We start from the raw sequence: 21,382 nt of genomic DNA on the forward strand, positions 1-21,382 counted from the left end.
GCGCAGGGAAAGCGGGCGGGGGTGCGCATGCGCGGCGGCGCGGTGAGTGAGGGCTGGGGTGGCGGGGCTGGTGCGGCCTAAGGGTTTGGTCACCGCAGGCCCTTGGGCGCCGGGCAGCCTGCGCAAGTGTGGGGGGAGCGTTCACGCCACCCCCCAGCCGAGGCTCAGTGTGTGGCCTGCAGATAGCTGCGTCTCTGCAGAGTGCGCTGTGGGCTGGCAACCGTTACCGCCATCTGCGTGGCCTGTTGGCCTCATGTGAGGCTGTAGGTTCTTAAAACACCTTGAGAAGGGAGATGGAGGTTATGCATGGGGAACGCAGGTTTGTTTACCTGCTTAATACGTGAAGGTGAGGTGGATGGGCTCTCATCTCTGGTTGCATGGTGATGTGTTCCTCTTGGAAAACCATAAGTGCTAATGTCCGTGTGTATGGCCTGTCTGTCCCGTATAAAAGCCCAGTGTCCCGGTGCAGACTCAGGAACACCCCAGGCAATTTGCAGGGGTAGGGTGGGCTGGCTGTCAGCCCCATATGACCTCTTCTGCAAGCCCATGGATGTCAAACGAGGATTGATTTGCAAACCTGAGCTTGGACAACGCAGTTGAACAAGGTTTAGAGGTTCTCAACAGAGACCAGAGGAGAAGGACCCATGCTTTGCTCTGCCTTTCTTCAGCCGATGCCCTCTCCATTTCTCTGTCCATGTCATACAAGCAGCTGGAATCCAGTTTTCACAGAGCTGGATCTCTGGGTTTGCTTTTGGGCCAAAGGGTGCATGCTGCATCCCCTCATCCTCCATTCCTAGGGATTTCAGCAGGATTTGCATCTTCCATCTTTTCCCCTTTTGCTTCTCTACAATGATTTTTTCATCCTTGAACAGAGGGCAGATTTAACCTTACTGCTGCCATAGGTAATCTGGACACTTGGCTGTTCTCTGAACAAACCCTGAAACTTTTGTGGGAAAAGGCTCTCTCCTGCTTGGCAGTGCACTCTTCTGAGTCCTGAGCTAAAATGTTTGATGTGGTAAAATGAAGTTGTTACAAAACCACAAACATTTCCAGTCCCAGCATGTCTAGGGTGCCTGGATGAGTCAGGCTGAGTGCTGCATGTGGATTGTTCCCATTCTGGTTGTGAGCAGATGTGTCAGGAGTGCATGTTTGAGTGGAGCTGGCATGTTTGAGGTGTGTCACCCCTGCCCTGGGGCAGACTGTGACTAATGCTGTTTCCTTATTATTACAGAACCTGAAGGCAAACAAAGAGGCTGAAAGTGATAAAGCTCTTGTGAATGTGACACTGGAGATACAAGGTATGATGGCCTCCCTCCTCCCTGTGTGTAATGTATTGGGAAGCCATCAGGAGAGGACATGGTATAGATCCTCTGGGATTTGCAGGGGAATGTGGGGGGTGGCATGGTGCTAACATGCCTGGATTGAGTTTGTGACAGGGGAGTCATGCTGCTTGGTCCCTGCCATCCTTGTTGTGTCAGTGACATTGACTGTGCTCTTCTATTGTCCTTACAAGGATGAATACAGATAGAGGAGGCTTGGTCCTCACAGTATTGTTTCACACATAGTTGTGGGGAGGCTGTTTTCAGGATGGCTGATGCATGTTGTGTTTTCATCTGGAAGCCTGACCTAGCCTGCAACTCCCAGTGGTTGCCCAGCCCTTCCTTAGACATGGCTGAAGCTCAAGTCTGGGCCCTCCCAGAGGAGGTAGGTGCAGGAGGTGAGGCTTTCCTCAGCCAGTGTTTGGCTGAAGGAGGTGAGCAGGGAAAAGCTGGGAGCTGGCTTGTGGAGAGAGGGATGGGCGGTGAGTTCTGGGCAGTGAATCTGTAGAGTCAGAGGAAGTTACTGTCAAAAGTAAGCTTTGCCTCCCCTAGACCGCAGGCACTGGTCCTGAGCTGGCGTACCTCAGCACAGCTGCATTTCCTTGGAGACACAGATGGCTTCCCTTGTAGGGGAGCTGGTCTGTGGTGTCTGACCGAGGCAGAGTTAGGTAGGAATGGAACTCTGGAGGCATCTGGGCTAGTCTTCCTCACAGCAGGGCTGACTTACAAGCTAGATCAAGTTGCTCAGGACTTGTCCAATTTAGGTTTGGGTATCTCCCAGAATGGAGACCCCACAGCTTCCCTGGGCTTGCCCCAGAGCTGCAGTGCACTTAGGAGGAAGAATTTTTTCCTTACGGCCATTCAAGGCTTTCCTTGTTGCAACTTGTTCCTGCTGTATTTTGTCTTTTTGGTGTGCGTCTCTGCAAATAGCCTGCCATTTCCAAAATGAAATTACAGGGTGACTGTATCTCTTCAGGGTCCTAGAGTAGGCATGGGACCTTAATCCCCCTTCTCTCCCAAAACTAAAGCAGGATTCAAGTGTTTTTTATACCTATATGCATCCACTACTGGGGCTCACATTTCAGACTTTGTGGAGAGGAGTTTGTTTCTTTGTGTGTGCATGAAAATAGAGCAGCATTCATTTTCAAAAAGAGTTTTTTAATTGTGTTCCATTTGCACTGTAAAAAAAGATGGGATTTATTTTAAGAAGCTGTTTGGATGCTTCAAGCTGTGTTCCTGCAGCTGGTGAGTTTCTCTTCTCTTGTACTCATATTTTAGGAACTCAAAGATTGATTCGCTAAACTGGAAAATGATGGAGATAGAAGGGTGAGCTTTGAGGAGTTGCAGTTTGTCCTGTTCAGCCATATGACCACCTTTTTCCAAGGTACGTCAAGGTCTCAAGCAGCCAAGACTCAGCACTTCATGGGGTGAGTTGAAAGACAGAAAGCTTTCTTTGTAAAAAGGATCCTGGCTGGTGGCCTTGATCTGCAGCTCCTTGGAGGTGATTTCTATTAACTTTGGATAAGGAACTATAAGTCATTGCCAGTTCCCTACACTGGACAGTTCATTTGTGTTTGATGTTTCTACAGCATCTTGAAGGGAATCCAGACACAAATCCAGCTGTCACACTTAGAAAGGTCTCTCCATCCATTTCCCCACAAAAAAGGAGGCTAAAGAATGGTTTCTACTGAGAACGGTTCAGGCCAAGATGTTTTGTTTCACAAGGGAGTGACTTAATAGACATTAAGGTGGGCAGCTGAGGGTGGTGACTTGGGGAGAGTTTTCCACTTGTCAGTCAGTTTTTGGATATGGTCTGGACTTCAGCCACTGTATCGTGACTGAAAGGCTCCCTTGGGAACTGCCTGAGTTGGAGCAAATCCTGTGCAGGTGGAGTAGGATGGTAATACAGAACAACAGAGGGCTGTTGAGTCTCATGTTTTTACGGGAGGGAGAGGGATGCATATCCTAGCAGAGGGGAAAGATCACCCCAATTCTAACATTGGCTTCAGAAGTGCTGATGTCTCTGCACCTCTTGTGACTCCGGTTGTCCCCTTTTTAGTGCATGGAGCAAGCTTCATCCCATCCACATTTTCTTTGTTTCATGTAAAATACTTCTTTCTCCTTAGTGCTTTTAATTCCAAGGACTGGCAAGGCATTTGCAAGTAACTGTGCTTTAATGCACTAAGGTGGAAGGGAATCGCTGATTACCCTGACAGCTAGGACACCTCCATCCAGGATCCTGAGCAAAATAGCTCAAAAAAAAAAAATTTAAAAAAATAATTGTTTCAGATTCTTTTACGTTAAGACTTTGAGGTAACAGTTCTCTGAATATAGGCTTCTTCCAGACCTGGTATGAAATTGGTGCTCTGCTCTTGGTTATGTTACCAGTTCTGTATCAGCTTTCTGGGTTCTGCTTTTTGGTTCAGCTTGGCTGTATCTCATTTATCTTTGAAGCTGATCTCAACCCAATTTTAGCTTCTAGATCAAACAAAATGTTAGCTGGCAATCCCCATCTGATGGTTTTCACAAGACACTCTGATGGTATATAACTTTCCATGTTGGTCTTTCTGTGGATACTGAGTTTTTATGGGTTAGCATGGGACCAAACTGCTTGTCTGTGCCTGCCAACCTTAAGGGCAGCTCAGGACATGTCCCTCGTGGCAGCTTGGGATTGTTTTTAGAATGTTCTCCAATATTGATGGGGTCCCTGGAGTTTTCTTTCAGTACCAAAAGCTGTTGGTTTTTCTCTGTCAATTTTGCCCCACTGATTGACTGTTTTTTTCCTCAGCATCACAGGAGAGTGCAGAGGGCAGCAGTCTGTCCTTCCAGCCAAGCTGTGTGAGCCCACATCTCTTCTCCAGCATCAGCAACAGCAGTAGATTTGCCAAGCCTGAACTTGTCATTGCCATCTGAGTCCTAGAAGAACTTAGAGGAGAACCGCAATGTCTCTGGTGCTGCCTTGACTGGTGGTGGTGGGTGAAATGATCAGCAAGGCCTTTCAGCAAGCCGCCGTCTGGGGTGAAAGAGCGCTTGCAGTCAGGTTCTTGGTGGGGTGGCAGGGTTTGGCCACCCTAGGGCTGGGGAATGTCTGGGGTGGATATGATCTAAGCCTGTCTGTGGGTGGATCTCTGAAAGACTGGAGGAGGGTGGTCAGATGGTGTAACAACAGAAGTCCTGCTGGTGCTGTTAGAAGAGGGAGAAAGTGATTTCAGTCTGTGCTGTCCTTGCAGAGGCTGAGTAGCAGCGCGGAGGAGCAGGTGGGCCTGGCAGAGCTGCCTGCAGCTTTGGACAACACACTCATGGTCCCCAGGAGCGGGCTTCAGCATGCAGCCGTCACCTCCTATGGATACAAACTGCAGGGCCTCAGGTAAGGGTGCTGCTCCCTGTGAGGAGGGCCCTTCTGTGGGGTGCTTGAGATGTCTTTTAATGCACTGCTCACCGTGCCTGCAGGATTCAAGTGAGGCAGATCGCCAGGGAGAGGGACAAGGCGAGGCTGGACTTGGAGAAAGCGGAGAGACGCTGCCTGCAGCTTGGCAGGGAGTTGGATGAGCAGTACGTCGCTCTCGAGCACGCCCAGAGCAAGCTCAAGTAGGAGAGATCCTTTTGATGGGGCAGGGAAAACGATTTTCCTGTGGGTGCCCACAGCCTCTCCCTCCCCTCCCAGTCTCCCTTTATGAATCTCCCACTTGTTTTGCCATTGTGTCAGTGGCAGAGAAGTCCCTAAAGGCCCCCACACACTACAGTCCCAGCATCCCTCCAACCAAGCTTTCATCTCCTGCTTTGTGCTTGGTGAGAAAGTGTGTCTGGACCTTGTGGCCACCTGAGAACACACTCTGGGTGCCCCAACCGTGTTGCTTTTTTTCCCCAGGGATGTTCAGGGAGAAACAGAGGCAAAAGAGCTACTTTTGCAACAATCAGTCAATCACCAAGCGAAGCTGGAGGCTGATACACAGTTCCTGAAGGGCATACAGGCCAGCCTGCAAGGGAGACTGAACCACACAATGAAGGTAAGTAAAATTGCCTTGAGTGAAACCTCTTCACTTCTTCAGAGGAGGCAAAGCAGAGGTAGTAACAAAGACAGATGGTTTGTGTTGCTGTTGCTGGGAAGAACAGGAGTTTTATGCAGAAAAATCATCAGCCACATCCATACTATTGAATTAAATGCAGAGCTTATTCCTTTGCCATGACATTATTAAACCTCCATGTTGTCTGTTGGAAATGGTTTGGCCCTTGGTAACACCTGAACACCTGGTGGCTGAGGCTAAAATTGTGCTGGGGACCATGCCAAAAGCAGAGACGACGGTGTCCGCATGCCTGGGATTTTCCCAGTGCTGTTCAGTGTAGAAGTACAGACGGAGATAGCTCAGGACTTGCTGCCTTTGTTGCCTGTGAGGGAAACCATAATTTTTCAAAACAGAGGTAGAAATGAGCCTGTGGGGCTTTCTAGCTCTTATTCTGCAAAACGCACTCCTACATCTGTCCTTTGAGGAGGTGAGCCCAGCCCACGTGGTGTGTATCAGCAGCGTGCTGTCCAAAGCAGTGTTTCCTGCAAGCTGTACTGCATTCGGCTTGCTGATGTGCCAGTTGTTTTACAGCTTCTTGCTGAAGGCCCGTGGCCAACGAACCTGTCCTGCGATGTGAGGACCCACAACATCAAGAGAATCTTCTCCCTTTTGTCTGCAGGAGAACACACAGCTGCAAAACAAGGTCACGGAGATGGCTGAGAAACTGGTGGCCTCTGAGAAGCTGGTGTTGGAGCTGCAGAAGGAGCTCAACCGCACTGTGAATGACAAGGTAGCCTTCCTTTCTCTGTTCAGGTTAAATAGGAACTTTTCAGGAACTCTTCAAAAGATTGACCCTTTTCTATGAAATCTTGCGTATTTTAGGTCAGTTGTACTGTCTCCCCCTCTTTGAACTCTCCTGCACATTAATGACAACCCGGCAAAATATTGGCTTTTAATCTAGGCTTTTTGAAGTTTGAAAAAACTAGGATGAGGAAAGTTTGCAATTAGAGAAAATTCTACAAATCTGTAGTCTTCAAGTGAAAACTTTACAGTTTGGTTTCCAGAAAATAAAAGCTTTCTTTTTCACAAGAATTGAAGTAAAGGGTTAGTTTTAGTGTCTCCCACTCCAGCAAGGCATCTGGTAAAATGGATCTAGGGAAAGAAATGAGTCTGTGATCTTGTTAGCCGGTTTGGGAAAGCTAGCCTGCCTGTAGTTTGGTGTCTCTCACACATGAAGAATAATGTTTTTCCTCCTCTTCCTGCATCTGACCCATTCCACAGGTGTCAGTAGGAACGCTTCCATTGAATCTATGGGTGTAGCACCATTATTCCAGTGATTTAGTAGACATTTGCCTCTGTTTGGAGAGGTGATAATTTTTCCTTGATGAGAAGTGTTTCCCTGTGCTTGTGCAGCTACGCCAGGTGGAGCCCCACAGCCCAGAGCTCCTGAACCAGAGCGAGTGCTTTGCAGAGATTGTCCTGGAGTACGAGCGGCAGTGCCAGGTATGGGTGGGCAGCTCTTCAGGAATGCTATCATGAAAATACAGCTCTCATCGGCACATCTGTTGGGCACTTTGGCCTGGGGGAGAGGAAGGAGGCAGCCCTGAAGAGAGTGCAGAGGGGGGATCCCTCTTGCCTTGCTCAGAGTCCTGTGGCAGGAGGCAGGACACAGCTATGCCCCCAGTAAATCAGCCTGTCTCCTTGCTCCTGCAGCCCTCCATGGGTTGGTTCCCTTGCTGGGATACTGGCAGGAGGGAGTAAGGGTGGGTTGTAAATTCCTCCCTCCCTGCCACCCTGTAGCCATGGGCCATCTTGTTTGGGAACCATGTAGCTCTGTGTATAAGGACAGACCACCGTGTGTTCTGTTGCATTTCTTCTTGAACGCAAGGAGAAAGCTGTTCTCCTTCTTTGGAAAGCATGTTATCAGCTAAATTCTTCTACCTTTTTGTTTTTCCCTTCCTCCTTCTTGTTCCATTTTAACAACCCCTACAAATCTTGTTGCTGCTGGACTCTGCTAGAGAGTCAAGGTGAGCCTGTCCAGGTACCTGGGGTGCGTGTGGTCCAGGTGTTGGTGTTGTGTGTGTTGTACCTCCTGCAGGGTGTTGTGCTCCTGCCCAGAGCTTTGGGTTCTCTGGGACATGAGCACAGCCTCCTTTTCCCTTCTGTCGTTTTTAAGTGATTCGTGTTTCTTGCATGTTGTGAATTGCTGGGTACTCTGTGCCTTGGCTCCCAAGTTCTGGGCTTATTGCATTGCCCATTTGTTTCCAAGTGCTATGTGTGACTGGGGAATACCACTGATGGTGACTTATCAAATCCCCCCAGCAGGGGCTGAAATATGCATTTTCAGCAAAGCTGTTTCACTGATGCAGCAGACAGCCCCTCTTGAAGCTGTAATTAAAGGCAAATGTGCTGGAGCACTATCCAGTGCAGCATTGCTCCAGGTGGCACTAGAGGGTTGAAGATGCTTGATGCTGCAATTTTTCCTCCCATGGAGCAGCCCCAGAGTTGCCCATGAGAATGCCGACGGATGGAGAGGTTCCGTCTTCAGGCTTCATCTGCTGCCCCTGTGAAGGCACTCGCTCAACCCTTGTTGAATGCTGTCAGCCCCCCTCCTCCTCCGTTCTCCTGTTTAGAATGGAGATTAAACAAACTGGGTTTCTATTTGTCTAGATTTGTTCAATAATATTTATTAATTGGGATCTTTGGAAGCATCCTAGTTCAAAGTCTCTTGCAGCCCATCAGTTGCCTGGGTGGCAGCATGTGGGATATAATTTGATGTCTGCTCAAAGTGGACAGTGCAGAGGGAGGCAGGATGCCTTGTACGCTCTTGCTTCCAGTATGGGATGAAGAGGGTGAAGTGAAATAAGCAGTTGCCCAGCTCCAGACGCCCTCATGGAAGTGGCTCATTGCGCTGGTGTGGTGGCTCATAGTGTGTTCAGCTGTGGGACTCCTTCCTGCAGGCTAATGTTGACACTGAGATGGGATAAACTCCTGTGCTGGCCTCTGAGGGTGTCTCTGTGCTAAGCAGGCAGCAGGACTTGCCGCATGCTCTGCTTCCCATGGGATCAGCACCTTCTCACCTCACTTTATACCTTCTGCAACCTAGAAATGTTCCCTTCCACAGAGCCCTGTGGGACTTGCTTTACTGTCCTGCTATTGCTTTGTCTGCATACAGTTGTGCTTGCTGGCTAGCCCAGATGCCCACTGGAGTGTCTCGAAGATGTAAACGCAAACCTGTGGGCTGTGTGAGGGATCATACTGAGATCACAGTGTTGTGTGTTGGTCTCTGGCAATGGTTTTGTTTGGGTCAGGAGGAGTCTCAGGAGGTCCAGCCCTCCAAGGTGTCTGCATAAGCCCCTGGTATTGTGTGCTTTTGCATGTGGGGACAGTTGCTTGTGGCTCTTCGTGCTTTGCAGTGTCTAATGATGGCTCTTGTAATAGTGGTCGCAGTAATCTGGGCTTGTATTTCTTCTCTGGCTCTTCCAAAATATCTCATCTCTCTCTGTTTGGGACTGAAGAAAACCCCCCTTCCTTATTCTCTGACTGTGCTGGTGAGGGGGCTCTGCTCTTTGTGCTGCAAAAGACACTCTGAGTACATATGGCTGCTGGGAGCTGTGGGTGCTTGGCCCCCCCGCAGCCTTGGGGAGCTTTGTAGCTGCATTGTGACCAGTCTCTGCTTCAGGTGCTGTGGGACCAGAATGGAGTGCTGAGGAGGGAACTGGAAAGGCTGCGTCTTCAGCTACAGGAGACCAGGGCTGAGAGAGGGCAGGAGGTTTCGGTGCCTCTATCTTCTCAGCGAGAACAAGGTTCCCTCCAGATCAGAGTTTCCATGGGAGTGTGGGGCGGCTTGTGCCTGAGCTGCTGCTGCCAGTTCTGGCACTGGGCAGCCATGGGAGGGAAGAAGGTTGTGATGAGTGGTGAGGAGGAGGAATATGGATGGAAGGAGTCTTTTCCAACTTGAGGGGTGATGCTGGTGACTTGTGGACTAGGCAGCTGGGAGAGAACAGGCAGATGTTCACTGTTGGGGATGTTGAGGAAACAAAATATAATAAAGAGGCAGTAGCCCAACTCACAGTTTGGGGAGATTCAGGTTGAGCATTAGGAAAAAACTTCTGGCCCAGAGGCATGATGCAGCCATGCGACTCGTTGCCAGATAGATGGAGGATCTCCATCTTTTGGGGTTGAATGGACTTGACTTGATGAAGCTGCAGCCATCCTGATCGTGACAGCCAGACTCGTTCTGTCTTGTAGGCCAGTCCTCACAGGGCTCCTCTCTGCTGGTGTGCCGCTCTCCCAGCTCTCTGGTTCCCACTTCTGTGTGCACAGAGACGTCACTCTCAATGGAGCAGCTCCAAAAGCAGCTGCAGGACCTGCAGGTGCAGCTGGAAACTAAGGTGAGGGGTGTGGGGGGAGATGTCCTGACGTCTTGGCACAACTGCTTGGTAAGCATCCTGCTACAGCATGGCTGATGTGGCATGTGCTCCAGGAGGGTTTCTGGGGAGCAGGATGGTACCTCATCTCTCTGCTGGGATTATTGCATGTGTTTCCCCAGCCCATCTTAGCTGTAGGAGGGTTTGGAGACCTCACTGGCTGGAAAAGGCTTTGTGGAAATCTCTGTCACCTTGCAAAATGTTTGTGTGGGTTTTGCTCCTTACAGGGAACCAGAGATTAACTCAGTGTTGCTGTTGCAGTAAAACCAGCAACAGCACCAAGAAGAGAAGCAGCTAGGTGTCTCCTGAGGGCATGGTGGATATCAGAGCCCTGTCTCCCTGGGTTTGCAGCACACTTTTAACCTGCTTGCCCCAGGGTGACAGTGTGAGCCCAGCCCTCCCTTTAGACAGCAGTGGGTGCTCATGTGAGAGGCATCAGTTTCCCCTTTCACTCCTTTTGCCGCTGAACTGAGAGGTCAGGGATGCTTGCTGGGTTTCCATTGCAGCACTGCAAGAGTAAATCCTAAACTGCCACACAGGTGATGAACAGTTCAAGGACCACAAAGCTGCTTACAGATCTTCTGCCTGCTTCGTAGTCCTGCCTTTGTTCTCATCGAATCCTGGAGTTCCTAGTGTTTACAGGGGAGCAGTGGGGAGCCGCAGCTACTCACCATCATATCTTGGACAAGGGACCACTCTATGGGATAGAGGAAGGATATGAGGAGCAGTGGCGGATGATGCCCTGGCCTCTCCCTTCCCCTCTCTGGGGTCCCTTGCAAACAAGGAGAAAGGGGAGAACTGCACTGCTTGCTGGAACAAGCTGGGACCCACCAATATCTGCTTGTTAGAGGCTGCTGCGTGAGGCTGATTATTGCCATAAGTTCAGCAGGGACCAGAACTGCCTGAAGAGTGTCCCTTGTTGACAGGGACCAATAGATCGATCTGGCTATTGGAGGAGAGGGGAGCTCTTGGGAGCATGGTGCTAATATCCAAATCCTGTGTCCTCCCAACAGATAAACTATTATGAGGAGGAAGTCAAGTTAATGAGGAAAAACTTTGAGAGAGAGAGGAAGGACAGTGAGGAAAGCTTCAAAGTTGAGATGTGCAAGATGGAAGACCAGAAAAGAGACCTGGAAGAAACAGTTGCTAAGTACTGGGCTGTAACTGATAGCCTGAAAGAGCAAAAATGTGCGTGGAGTCTGAAGCTGGAGGAGAGGTTTGAGATGGAGCAGGCCACGGTGGGACAACAGCACACTGAAGACATTTACCATCCAGGGCACCAGCTGGACCAGGAGGGAGAAGAGCTGAGGATGCAACGCAGGGACAGAGAGAGCCTGAGGTCTGGCACCGTTTTCTTTCTGGGGCTAAGTGGGAGACTGGGGGTACATTCCCTGCTCATACCAGAGTAGGTTAGGCTGATTTCTCATGGGGCTGGAGAGCTGCTTTAACTTGGAAGAAAATCTGTGCTGTATTGCAAGGATGCATCTGTTCGATGTGAGACGTCTAAACTCCCCTTACATGAGTGCTTTTATTTCAAGACTTTAAGTTTCCTTGCATGTTCTACAAGCTTGTCAGAGGCAGTGCCCAGCAAAGACTGTAACTCAAAACAGTGAGAGAAATAAGAGAGCTTTCATTAGTGTTTTCTTATTATTTCTCACTTTCTTGGTCCTTCAGCAAACCTGCCTCTACTTGCTAGATCATTACAACCTGTGTCTTAAAAGCAGCAAAAAATGGCTTAAATTTCTCTACATAGCCAAAACAGACTGGCTTGTGGGAGAGTAAGGTTGTCACTAAATGGCTGTTCATCTTCCCTTCCTGTGCTTGTGGTGCCAGTTCTTCAACCTCCCCAGGGGCCAGAATGGCCTTGCGGAAGAGACTGGAGACAAATTGGACAGGAAACTGTTGCCTGTCCATGCCTGCCCCCTCCTGCTTCCCAGCCCACCCCACCACTGCCCCCAGGCTTTCCTCCTGCCTCTTCCCTGCTATGCCTTCCTTCACTGCCTCATGTCAGGAGCAGAGTCCCCTTCAGCAATATGCAAGCAGAGGATTTTGCTAGGTCATTATCCTCATTTTAGGACTGAGGAGCTGAGATACGGGGTAGGTGTGAGAGAAAGGAGGTGACTTGGCTGAAGTCCGACAGACCTGGGGAACAAACCCAAATAACAGGAATACAAGGCATTTGAGCTGTGTTACCACCATCTCTGGTGAATGGTAGAAGGACTGGCTGTAGTGGGGAGCTTTCAGAGTTGTTGGAAAACATCTGAGGGGTGAGTCTTTGAGAAGTGCAAAACGGTGTGGGAACTTTCTGTAATGTTTAAGTAATTGCCTTGACTTTGCGAGCTAAAGAAAACTTTGCATTGCCTCTCCAGCAAAAGTATGTTCTGATGCCTGCAGAACTTTTCAAGCTGCGTCAGCAAAATGGTTTTTATCTTTAGGAAAGATGCAGAGGTTGAGTGTAATCAAGAGCTGTTATGGACTGAATGCCAGTGTGAGGACAACTGTAAGGCTTTGTTGCAGCAACTTTGTTGTGAGAGGAGGTGATTTCCCAATGACAAAGGAAGACCTTCAAGAGTAGTGTGCCCAGAAGAGGTAGCAGTGGAAGTGGAAGGAAAAAGACATGGTCTCTCTGTGGAAGAAGAGGCAGCTAAAGTTGGATGAGAAGGTTAATGAGGAACAAGCCAAGATGTGTGAGATGCTGGCTGTTGAGAAGAGAAAAAACCCACCAGTATGAAATGGGAATAATGCAGAGATGGGTCTGATGTTGGCTCTGGTGTTGGAAGGGACAAGGTGTCTGGAGAGCTGCCCTCTGGGAAAGGAGCAGGTCCCCAAGACTCAGGTGAGCAGGTAGACCAAAATCTCCTGTTGCAACCTCAGCACCGAAAGAACAGAGAAGAAATGAAAAATTGTGTGATGGATGGACCACTGCAGACAGTGCAGACGTCTGCTGCAGCTAATGGCCTGCTCAATCTAGAAGCTAGAGCCAAAGCTGAAAGCATTTGTCAAGGGGAAATGAAATCTTGATAGACAAGGGGATGTGCTTAGGAAGGAGGCAGAGAGAGCAAAGTTAAATGGTTTGCCTTCGTGCAGCAGACACAGCAGCATGTCAGGACATAGACAGACTTGATCTGGAGGGGAAGAAGAGGAAAAAAAGCCATGGGAGACAGAGTGGCACAGCAGCACAGGAGGAAACATGACATTCAGGCTGTCAAAATGGAGCTGGACAGCGAAAGGAACAGGGTGAACATGGAGCTGATGCAGCTCAGATGTCATGCACTGGCTGGAAAATGAACCCAGAGCTCAAGAGAGTAGCAGGTTTGAGCGCAAAGGCAGTTTGCAGAACTTACACAGTGCTGCTGCTGCAAAAAAAGCAGATGCCTTGTGAAACACAAGGCTGCTTAACAACACGATGGTCCAAGACACTCTTAACAGCAGCTATGTTCTGTCTTGCTGTTTTCCGCATGTCTTTTACTAACCGTGGGAGTGTGGTCAGAGAACTGGGATGTGCTCACGTGGCTGTGGCTGACTACGCGCTCGTCTCCTCTGCTTTGTACAGCTGTATGTGGGTGTTGGAGATGCCACAGGAAGTACAGCATGTGAATCCTGATGTAAAACTGACTCAGAAAGCAGCCACTGTGAGGAGCGTCCTGCCAAGCAGGGGGAGCAAATGACACACAGCCCATGCACTAGTTCTCTCGCTTGCTTGCTTAGAGAAGAGAGGAAGAACTTTCCCACTCAGTTCCTCTGCCTCCCACATACAGTGCCACAAACTGCAATGCTGTCCTCCCTGCTAGGATGGACGATCTGTTCTCCTGCGCTCTCCCCTGAGGAATTTAGGTCCTGTGTGGACCTGGGGTTTAGCAGTAGCTATTGGATAGAACTGTCTAATACAGGACTGAGCTTGCTTCCCACAAGTGCCAGTATTCATGGCCTCAAGGGAGACTGGGAGTACTGCTAGGAGTGAAAGGATAATGAGGCAGAGAGGCTACCTTGGATTTGGGGTAATAGCTGTTGTGTCCAGCACTGTAAAATGACAGAGGCCTCACAAGCAAGCTGACTACTCCAGACAGGCTCCCCTCTATTGCAGTTGAGGGGTTGGGTTCACCACCTGGTTATCCTGTAATGAAGTCTCGGTGTGTCTTGATGAGCCAAATCACTTTGTTTCCACTCCTTGGCAGGCCTGCAAAATAATTTCAGCCAGCTGGAAGCCACACAAATTCAGGGTCTGATGATATTTGTCCTTATTCCCCTTTATTTCCCTTCCCTTGAAGACCTGCTTCTTCTCTACCAATGTCTCTTGATTGTCCCCACGTTTTGTGTGAGTTATTGGATGGTTGTTTCTTAGATTTCTTTTGTTCTTGCTGTCCTTGCAAAGCAAATGGGAATAGAGCAGGGAGCCAGCATAGGATGCCAAGAGCAAACTGGGCTTTCGCATGGTTTTCTCACTCCGCTGTCTCTCCTTGCATGCGAGAGCTGTGCCAGCTGCTGGAGGAGAACAGCTTGCTGGAAAGTCAACTTGGGAGACTCCAGCAAGAGCTGAAGCTAGCAAAGGAGAAGGGCAGTGAACATGATGAGTAAGAAAGGAACCAGCTATGGGAGGCTGGCAAATCACAGAATCATAGAATGGTTAGGGTTGGAAGGGACCTCACAGATCATCTAGTTCCAACCCCCTGCCATGGGCAGGGACACCCTCCACTAGACCACATTGCCCAAAGCCTCATCCACCCTGGTCTTAAACACTTCCAGGGATGGGGCCTCCACAACCTCTCTGGGCAACCTGTTCCTGTGCTTCACCACTCTAACAGTAAAGAATTTCTTTCTAATATCTAATCTAAATTACCCCTTGTCCTGTCACTACACTCCCTCATAAACAGTCCCTGACCATCTTTCCTGTAGGCTTGCTTCAGAAACTGGTAAGCCGCAATTAGATCTCCCCAGAGTCGCCTTTTCTCCAGGCTGAACAACCCCAACTCTCTCAGCCTGTCCTCATAGGAGAGGTGCTCCAGCCCTCCAGTCAGCTTCGTGGCCCTCCTCTGGACTTGCTCCAACAGCTCCATGTCTCTCCTGTACTGGGGCCCCCAGAGCTGGATGCAGTACTCCAGGTGGGGTCTCACCAGAGCAGAGTAGAGGGGCAGGATCACCTCCCTCGACCTGCTGGTCACACCTCTTTTGATGCAGCCCAGGACACGGTTGGCTTTCTGAGCTGCAAGCGCACACTGCTGGCTCATGTTGAGCTTCTCATCAATCAATACCTGCAAGTCCTTCTCCTCAGGGCTGCTTTCAATCCATTCCTTGCCCAGCCTATAGTTGTGCTTGGGATTGCGCCGAGCCACGTGCAGGACCTTGCACTTGGCCTTGTTGCACTTCATGAGGTTCACACGGGCCCACCTCTCCAGCCTGTCAAGGTCCCTCTGGATGGTATCCCTTCCCTCCAGTGTGTCGACCACATCACACAGCTTGGTGTCATCAGCAAACTTGCTGAGGGTGCACTCGATCCCACTGTCCATGTCGCCGACAAAGATGTTGAACAGTGCCGGTCCCAGTACCAACCCCTGAGGAACGCCACTTGTCACTGTTCTCCACTTGGACATTGAGCTGTTGACCACAACTCTTTGAGAGTGCGACCATCCAGCCAATTCCTTACCCACCACATGGTCCATCCATTGAATCCATGTCTCTCCAATTTAGATACAAGGATGTCGTGCGGGACAGTGTCAAATGCCTTGCACAAGTCCAGGCAGATGATGTCAGTTGCCCTTCCCTTATCCACCAACGCTGTAACCCCATCATAGAAGGTCACCAAGTTTGTCAGGCATGATTTGCCCCTAGTAAAGCCGTGTTGGGTGGATGGCTAATGCTTGTAAAGGGAACAGCCACTCAGGTGCATTTACCAGATTTCAGCTGGCTCAACCTGCCTTTTGTTTTCTCACTTCTGAGCAAGACAGCACTCTCATGCTCTTTTCTCCATGCAGAAACAGCCTGTGCTGGGACGGGCTTGGCCAGCCAAAGGCTTGGGCAGGCCAGAGCACAGGGTCTGGAGCCAGGTTTGGGGGAAGCTATGGGGATGGGTCTGCTGAGGGAGGAAAGGATGGGCTTCTTTGCTACACAAACCTTTTGGCCAGTGGCCTGCTGCTGCCTTAGGAAGCTTGAGATAGGTACTGGGGTTACCCACTGAGCCATAAATCCAAGGAGATCCGGGTTTCTGTTGCAGGTGATCCCAAGAGTCTGCTAAGCTGGCTCTCCCACTGTTCTTCATCCCCTGTGTTTTAGTCCTCTGACAATGTTGCAGGACTTTGGATGTCCCCAGCTGTCTGCCCTGGGCTGAGTCACCTATTGGGGCAGAGATACCTGACCCACTCTTGAATCAATTCAGGACCATATCCATTTTGGCCTGGCTTTGCTTCCTGTTGCAGGCCAGAACCAGATGCGTGGCTCTCTGAAACTGGTCCTTCTCTGGGGAGACCATGGTTTGCTGCTCTCTGGCCTGAAGCGGGTCATATCCCTCTCCCTGAGAGGAAACACCTGAGCAAGTTGGACAGAGAGAAGGTGGAGGACCTGGCTCAAATAGCAGAGTTAACAGCATCGGTAAGAAGCCGTTAACACTAATTGACAGGCTCTTGGCTGAAGGATTTAGGACAAAAACTGCACGGGAATGTTTGTTTCAGACATTCAAACCCAGTCTTGCTTTGAAGAACCAGCTTCATTTTATAGCTTTATAGGGAAAATTTGTGTAACAAAAGCCAGTGAAGGTCTTACAGAAGGGAAGGTGTCACTACAAAATCTCTAATGAGGTTGACTTTAGGTACTTGCACTCTTTCTGCCAGAGATTTTGCTCACTCCCAGTCTCAAACCCACATGCTCACAAGCCCTTGAACATGTGTGCACACAAGGCCTGGCCAGGATTGCTTGTGTGCAATATGGATGAGGGTTGCAGGCTGTCAGTTCCTCACCCTGTTCCTGAGATTCCTCATGACTGGGAACCACAGCCTGTTGTTTGGACATGTCTTTTGTACTCTTCAGGGCCATCAGTTGCAGCAGGGTGGCCTTTGCTGGCCCTCTGCTGGCTTCAGCTTCCATTAACCTTCAGCCACAAACCTGCTGCCCATTGTCTGCTTTTCCTCCTTTGGAGGAAAGCTGTGTTGGTTGCCCATTTTCCTGGGAGGCTAGCAGAGGAACCGGATTTGGGGTGTATGGCCGCCCTGCTGTTAGATGCAGGCTTTCTGCTGACATGTTGCCTGTGCTGTGGTCTGGTCAGAGCATAGGCCAGAAACTGCACCTTGCTCAGCATCCTAGGAGCAATGTCTGGGGGATGGTGCCCTTTAGTGTCGCTGCAGGCTGCTCTTGCAGCCCTTACTCTGCTCTTTCGTCTGGGACTTTCACATGTGCACACAGACATGTTTCCATTCATACTTTATTCTTACCAATCTTAATATTTCTGTTACGCATCCCCCCCCGCTTTCCCTAGTGACATCCTCCAGGGCTATCACCTGTGCTGGGAATGCTGTGCTTGAACTCGGCCACTGGGCTTTGGTCAGGCTGGGAAATGAGGGCACTTGTCCTGGGTGCCCAGAAGGCCCTGCAGTGACAGCGGTGTTCCTGGGTGGGAGCCCAGCAAGGACAGCGTGAGACACATTAAGTCTCTATTGCCTCTCCTCCCACCCCAAGCCTCTGTACATGAGCTGTTTTGTTTCTCAACCTTTTCCAGAGTGAGACGAGCAAGGGGGAGGTCTCCCACCTGAATGTCAAGATGTGTCAGCTGGGCCGTGTACTCACTGAGCACAAGGCCGGCCACGGTGCTGGCCATGGCACTGTCCAGTTGCGGAGCCAGAGGCTTGCGGAGGCTGAGTGGCTACAAGGAGCAGACACAGCCACAAGGCTGGAGCACCACCAGCAGCATGCAGCATGTTGGATGGAGATGGAGCTGCTCCGACAGCAGCTCAAGGCCTCGCAGGAGAAGGTGAGTGTCATTCAGTTGGTGACAGGCTGCTGAGTGGTCCCTGGGATGTTGGTATTGCCCTGCTCGGGGCTGTATCGGACACCTTCCCCAGGCAGAAAAGACTGTCCTCTTCCTCTTTGTGGGGGGCAAAGGACTCACCTTTCCACTCAGATATTCTGAAGCCAGTTCAGGTGCAGCTTGGGACAGGTCCTTGCTGCAATGTCCCTTCTGTCCTTGTGTGCAGGCTGGCTGGGCAGAGGAGATGGAGGCTGAGTGGAGGTGGCTCACACACAGGGAATGACAGGACCTGTGGTTCCCCATAGCTCAGCTGACAGAGGAGCTAGAGGAGTGGGAGTATCAGGTGGGGGCTGGGCAGAGATGACAGAGGCTAGGCAGGCCATGTCTGAGAGGAGGGGAAGGAGGTGATCAGAGCAGGGGAGCAAGGACCGCTAAATTAAGGGAAAGCCAATGCGAGAAACCTCCAAATGTTTTAATAGCCCTCTCCTGCCTGCTACCCTGGTGACAGGCTCAGGGACTGGCTTTCCAGAGTACAGCTTGCTCATGCCAGCCATCCCTAGACAGCCCTAGGGCAAAGCTGGTCCAGACCTGCTTCCCAGTGCCAGGTTTGCCCTTTGCTGGTGGCAGGAAGCAGAGGACATGTCGTACAGGCAGGGATTGAAGCCCAGCTTGCCTGGGATGTATCTTAAGCACGAACCCAGGTGAGTAGCCCCCCCTCTGCCTCCTGCCGTTGTGGCCCTTGGTGCTAGGACTCCCAGAGCAACTCCTGCTCCTTGCTGCTCAAGCAAGGGGATCATCTCTCAGCAAGGGGTCCCTTGTTTCTTATCCTGCAACTCTCAGTGCTCTCCATCCCTGGCTTTGTAGGCTGTGCAGCAAGCACCACTTCCATGGTCCTGCTGCTCTGCTTTGGCCATGCTGGCGTAAGAGCTGAGGGGCGGGTCTGTGGGTGCTTCCTAACCTCTCCCCTTGCCCGCAGCACATCCTGGGCCTGTCCCATGGCTGGCACAAAGCTGTAACCATCTATCGACCTTCCTGTGTTACAGCTCTTAGAAGCCAAAGCAAGCTTGAGCCTGGCCCAGACTCGGCATGCTCTGCAGTTGCAGCAGGCCAAGGCCCAGATGAACAACATGGTGCCAAAGAAACAGTTTGAGCAGCTGCAAATCAGCTTGAGAGAGGAACAGTGCAAGGGTCAGCAGCTCCAGGAAAACCTCCACCAGCAGGCTGAGCAGACACGCAAGCAGCTGGTCAGGACCCAGGTAAGCAGGGAATTGTGGAAACTCAGACAAGGGTACCAGAGAGGTAGCAGTACCAGCCTGGAAGGCAGCTGTGGTTGAAGCCACCAGAGGTTTGGGAGGAAGATGCTATATATCAAGACCCTATGTGGAAAATGCACATGATCTTCAAATTCAGCTGCAATTTTCATTTCTCATTAACCCAGTCACCACCCTGCACTCAAACAGGAGCCCTCCCCACTCTAATCCACGTATCCCAGACCAGATACCTTGCGCCTAGAGGAGCAGGAGTTATTCAGGGATATACTCTGTATTGGCTTAGGCCAGGGAAAGAAAGTTTGAGCCCTCTGTGTGGAGATCTGGCCCACGCAGAGCGGGGTCATTTTATCTCTAGGGCACTGGGCAAAAAGGTGTTGGGTTTTTGTGAGTTTGTCCTTTGCTTCAGGCCACTGTGATTCAATTGAACTAACCTGGGCAAAGATGGAGCAAATTATAACCTAAAGAATTAAAATGAGCAGACACAAAAACTGCATCCAAGGAAACTGTCTCTCCCTGGGCTTTTCTGGACATGGCTGAGAGAGGGGAGGCCATTGGCTCGTTTTTATAGAAAACATTGCTAGGAAATCTGTCCCTTCTCTTAAAACCGGTTGGTGCTAACCTAGGGAAGGCTCTACTACTCCAGACATTTGTCCCACTGCTCTTTGCATCCTGCACCACCTCTGCTGATCCTCCCCATGCTCTCCTTCAGGGAGTGTGAAGGTCTGTGAGTGGGGCCCCGGGGAAATGCATGGTCCGGGATTGCTGGAGACCAGGTGAGCACTGGGACAACCCAGCATTAGGCTTTGTTGCCCACTGCAGGAGGAATACGAGCGTCTGCTGCAGGCAGCTGTGGAGCAGGCAGAGGAGCTGGAGCACAATCTGAGGAGTGCTGAAGCTGTGCTGGCAGAGAGGGCAGCTCAGCTCAAAGATGTTCAGGTGAGTGCAAGAGGGGTTAGTGCTACATGTCCCTGCCTGGCTGGGATCCCTCCATGGGGATGTTGAACCTTAAGCCTCCTGTCCCTGCTGTAGGCCCAACTCTTCAGGAACAAGCTGCTGATCGAAGACCTCCGTGAGGAGAGCAGGGAGTTTGCAATGGCCCTGCAGGCAGCTGAGCTGAAGCAGAAGAGCAGTGAGGAGAAGAACCAGCTGTTGGAGAAGCAAGCCTCAGCTCTCAAGCAGCTCATTGGAAAAATCACGCCAGCATCTCTGAGTGTGTGATGGGGCACTCGCTGTGGCAGCCCTGCCTCTGGTCTTGGCTAGGGTTTGTCAGGTGCAGAAGGGGAGGTATGGCTGGGTTGGGAAATCAGCCTTGTCCTCCCTGGTCTTGCCTGGATTTTCCTGGGTAGAAAGTAGAAAACGGAGAAACCAGTGTCCTTTAAGGAAATTGGTACTGTGATAACTGAATTTTCCTACTGAAAACACCAAGCACCAGCTTTGGTGCCTTTCTCACTGGCAGTGTGTGATGTTTTAAGTAAGTCAGGTCTGTCTCAGGGCAGCCATCCCACAGGAGCTGCCTGCACTCTGGCAGCATGTTTGGTGGTGGTGCAGATGCTCACTGAGCCGGGCTGCTGTTGGGACCACGCTGTTATGGCTGGAAAGCCAGGGCACGGGGGCTTGTAGGTTCCTGCATCTGGCTCAGTCCCAGCCGGAAAGCTGTGTCGTGGCATAAAAATGATTGCAATATTACAGCACATCTTGTCATCTCCAGTCTGCTCTGTATTTCAGTAGCCTCCCCGCACTGTTGCTGAACTTTTATTCCCTACAGCTCCTCTTGGACTCTAGGAGACTCTGGCACTCCTAAAGCCTGAGCCTAAGATCCAAACCATTGCCAGATTGTTGCCTCTGCAGTGAGCAGGGCAGAGGGGCTGAGGGAAGAGCCTTCTTTCAATTTGAGCCTCCAAGGCTTGGGGCAGGGTTGGTGACCCTCACTCAGCAAAGTGAACTGTGTCATCTTGCCTTCCTTGTTGGTCTTCACACGCTGGCAGTGAGTACTGCTCTTGCCAAAATAAGTTGTGTAAAAGGCCACAAAGCCAAGCATTCACATCAGCAAATACCAAATTTATTGACCTGCCCAGGGTGTTACCCTCTGCGTGGAAGATGCATCGTTGTCACAGTGCCCCCCCTGCCTTGCTCTGTGCAGAGGGTATTTACACTAGCTGTGAAAGGACTCCTAGGATTTTGGGGGCTATGGAGACTACTGTACAAGAGAAACTAGACAAGTCTGACTGGATCAGGGTCACAAAGCAGAGGCTGGACTAAGTCAATACAAAGAAGAGGGCTTAAAAATAGCTCCAGCTGTTGTTGGTTCAAGAGCAAAAGGGGATAAAGTGGCTGTGAGCTAAGACTCAGCCACTGCCAGTCCCAGCCTTCCAGGGCAGAGGGGTTCCTTGGCGCTGGGACAGTGTCA

General features: G+C 50.7%; 1 protein-coding gene across 7 annotated transcripts; it reads left to right on the plus strand.

Annotated features, from left to right (window-relative positions):
* The first annotated feature begins 76 nt into the window (after positions 1-76).
* On the plus strand, positions 77-20,668 carry LOC129204774 (ninein-like protein). 7 transcript variants are annotated; one of them, XM_054821358.1, is made up of 15 exons: positions 77-319; positions 1,232-1,298; positions 2,598-2,703; positions 4,108-4,291; positions 4,550-4,686; positions 4,770-4,907; positions 5,188-5,326; positions 6,003-6,113; positions 6,737-6,826; positions 9,575-9,717; positions 16,164-16,335; positions 17,456-17,707; positions 18,748-18,960; positions 19,795-19,911; positions 20,005-20,668. In XM_054821358.1, the coding sequence occupies exons 5-15, from the start codon at positions 4,619-4,621 to the stop codon at positions 20,191-20,193; spliced, it is 1,632 nt and encodes a 543-aa protein (XP_054677333.1). In that variant the 5' UTR covers positions 77-319; positions 1,232-1,298; positions 2,598-2,703; positions 4,108-4,291; positions 4,550-4,618; the 3' UTR covers positions 20,194-20,668. The 7 variants fall into 7 exon arrangements, with proteins under 7 accessions (XP_054677333.1, XP_054677332.1, XP_054677331.1 ...); XM_054821357.1 differs by lacking the exon at positions 77-319 and having other exon boundaries at positions 994-1,298; positions 2,598-2,746; XM_054821356.1 differs by lacking the exon at positions 77-319 and having other exon boundaries at positions 994-1,298.
* The last annotated feature ends 714 nt before the right edge of the window (positions 20,669-21,382 follow it).

Source organism: Grus americana, chromosome 3 (genome assembly GCF_028858705.1).
Source record: "Grus americana isolate bGruAme1 chromosome 3, bGruAme1.mat, whole genome shotgun sequence".
Classification (NCBI taxonomy): domain Eukaryota; kingdom Metazoa; phylum Chordata; class Aves; order Gruiformes; family Gruidae; genus Grus; species Grus americana.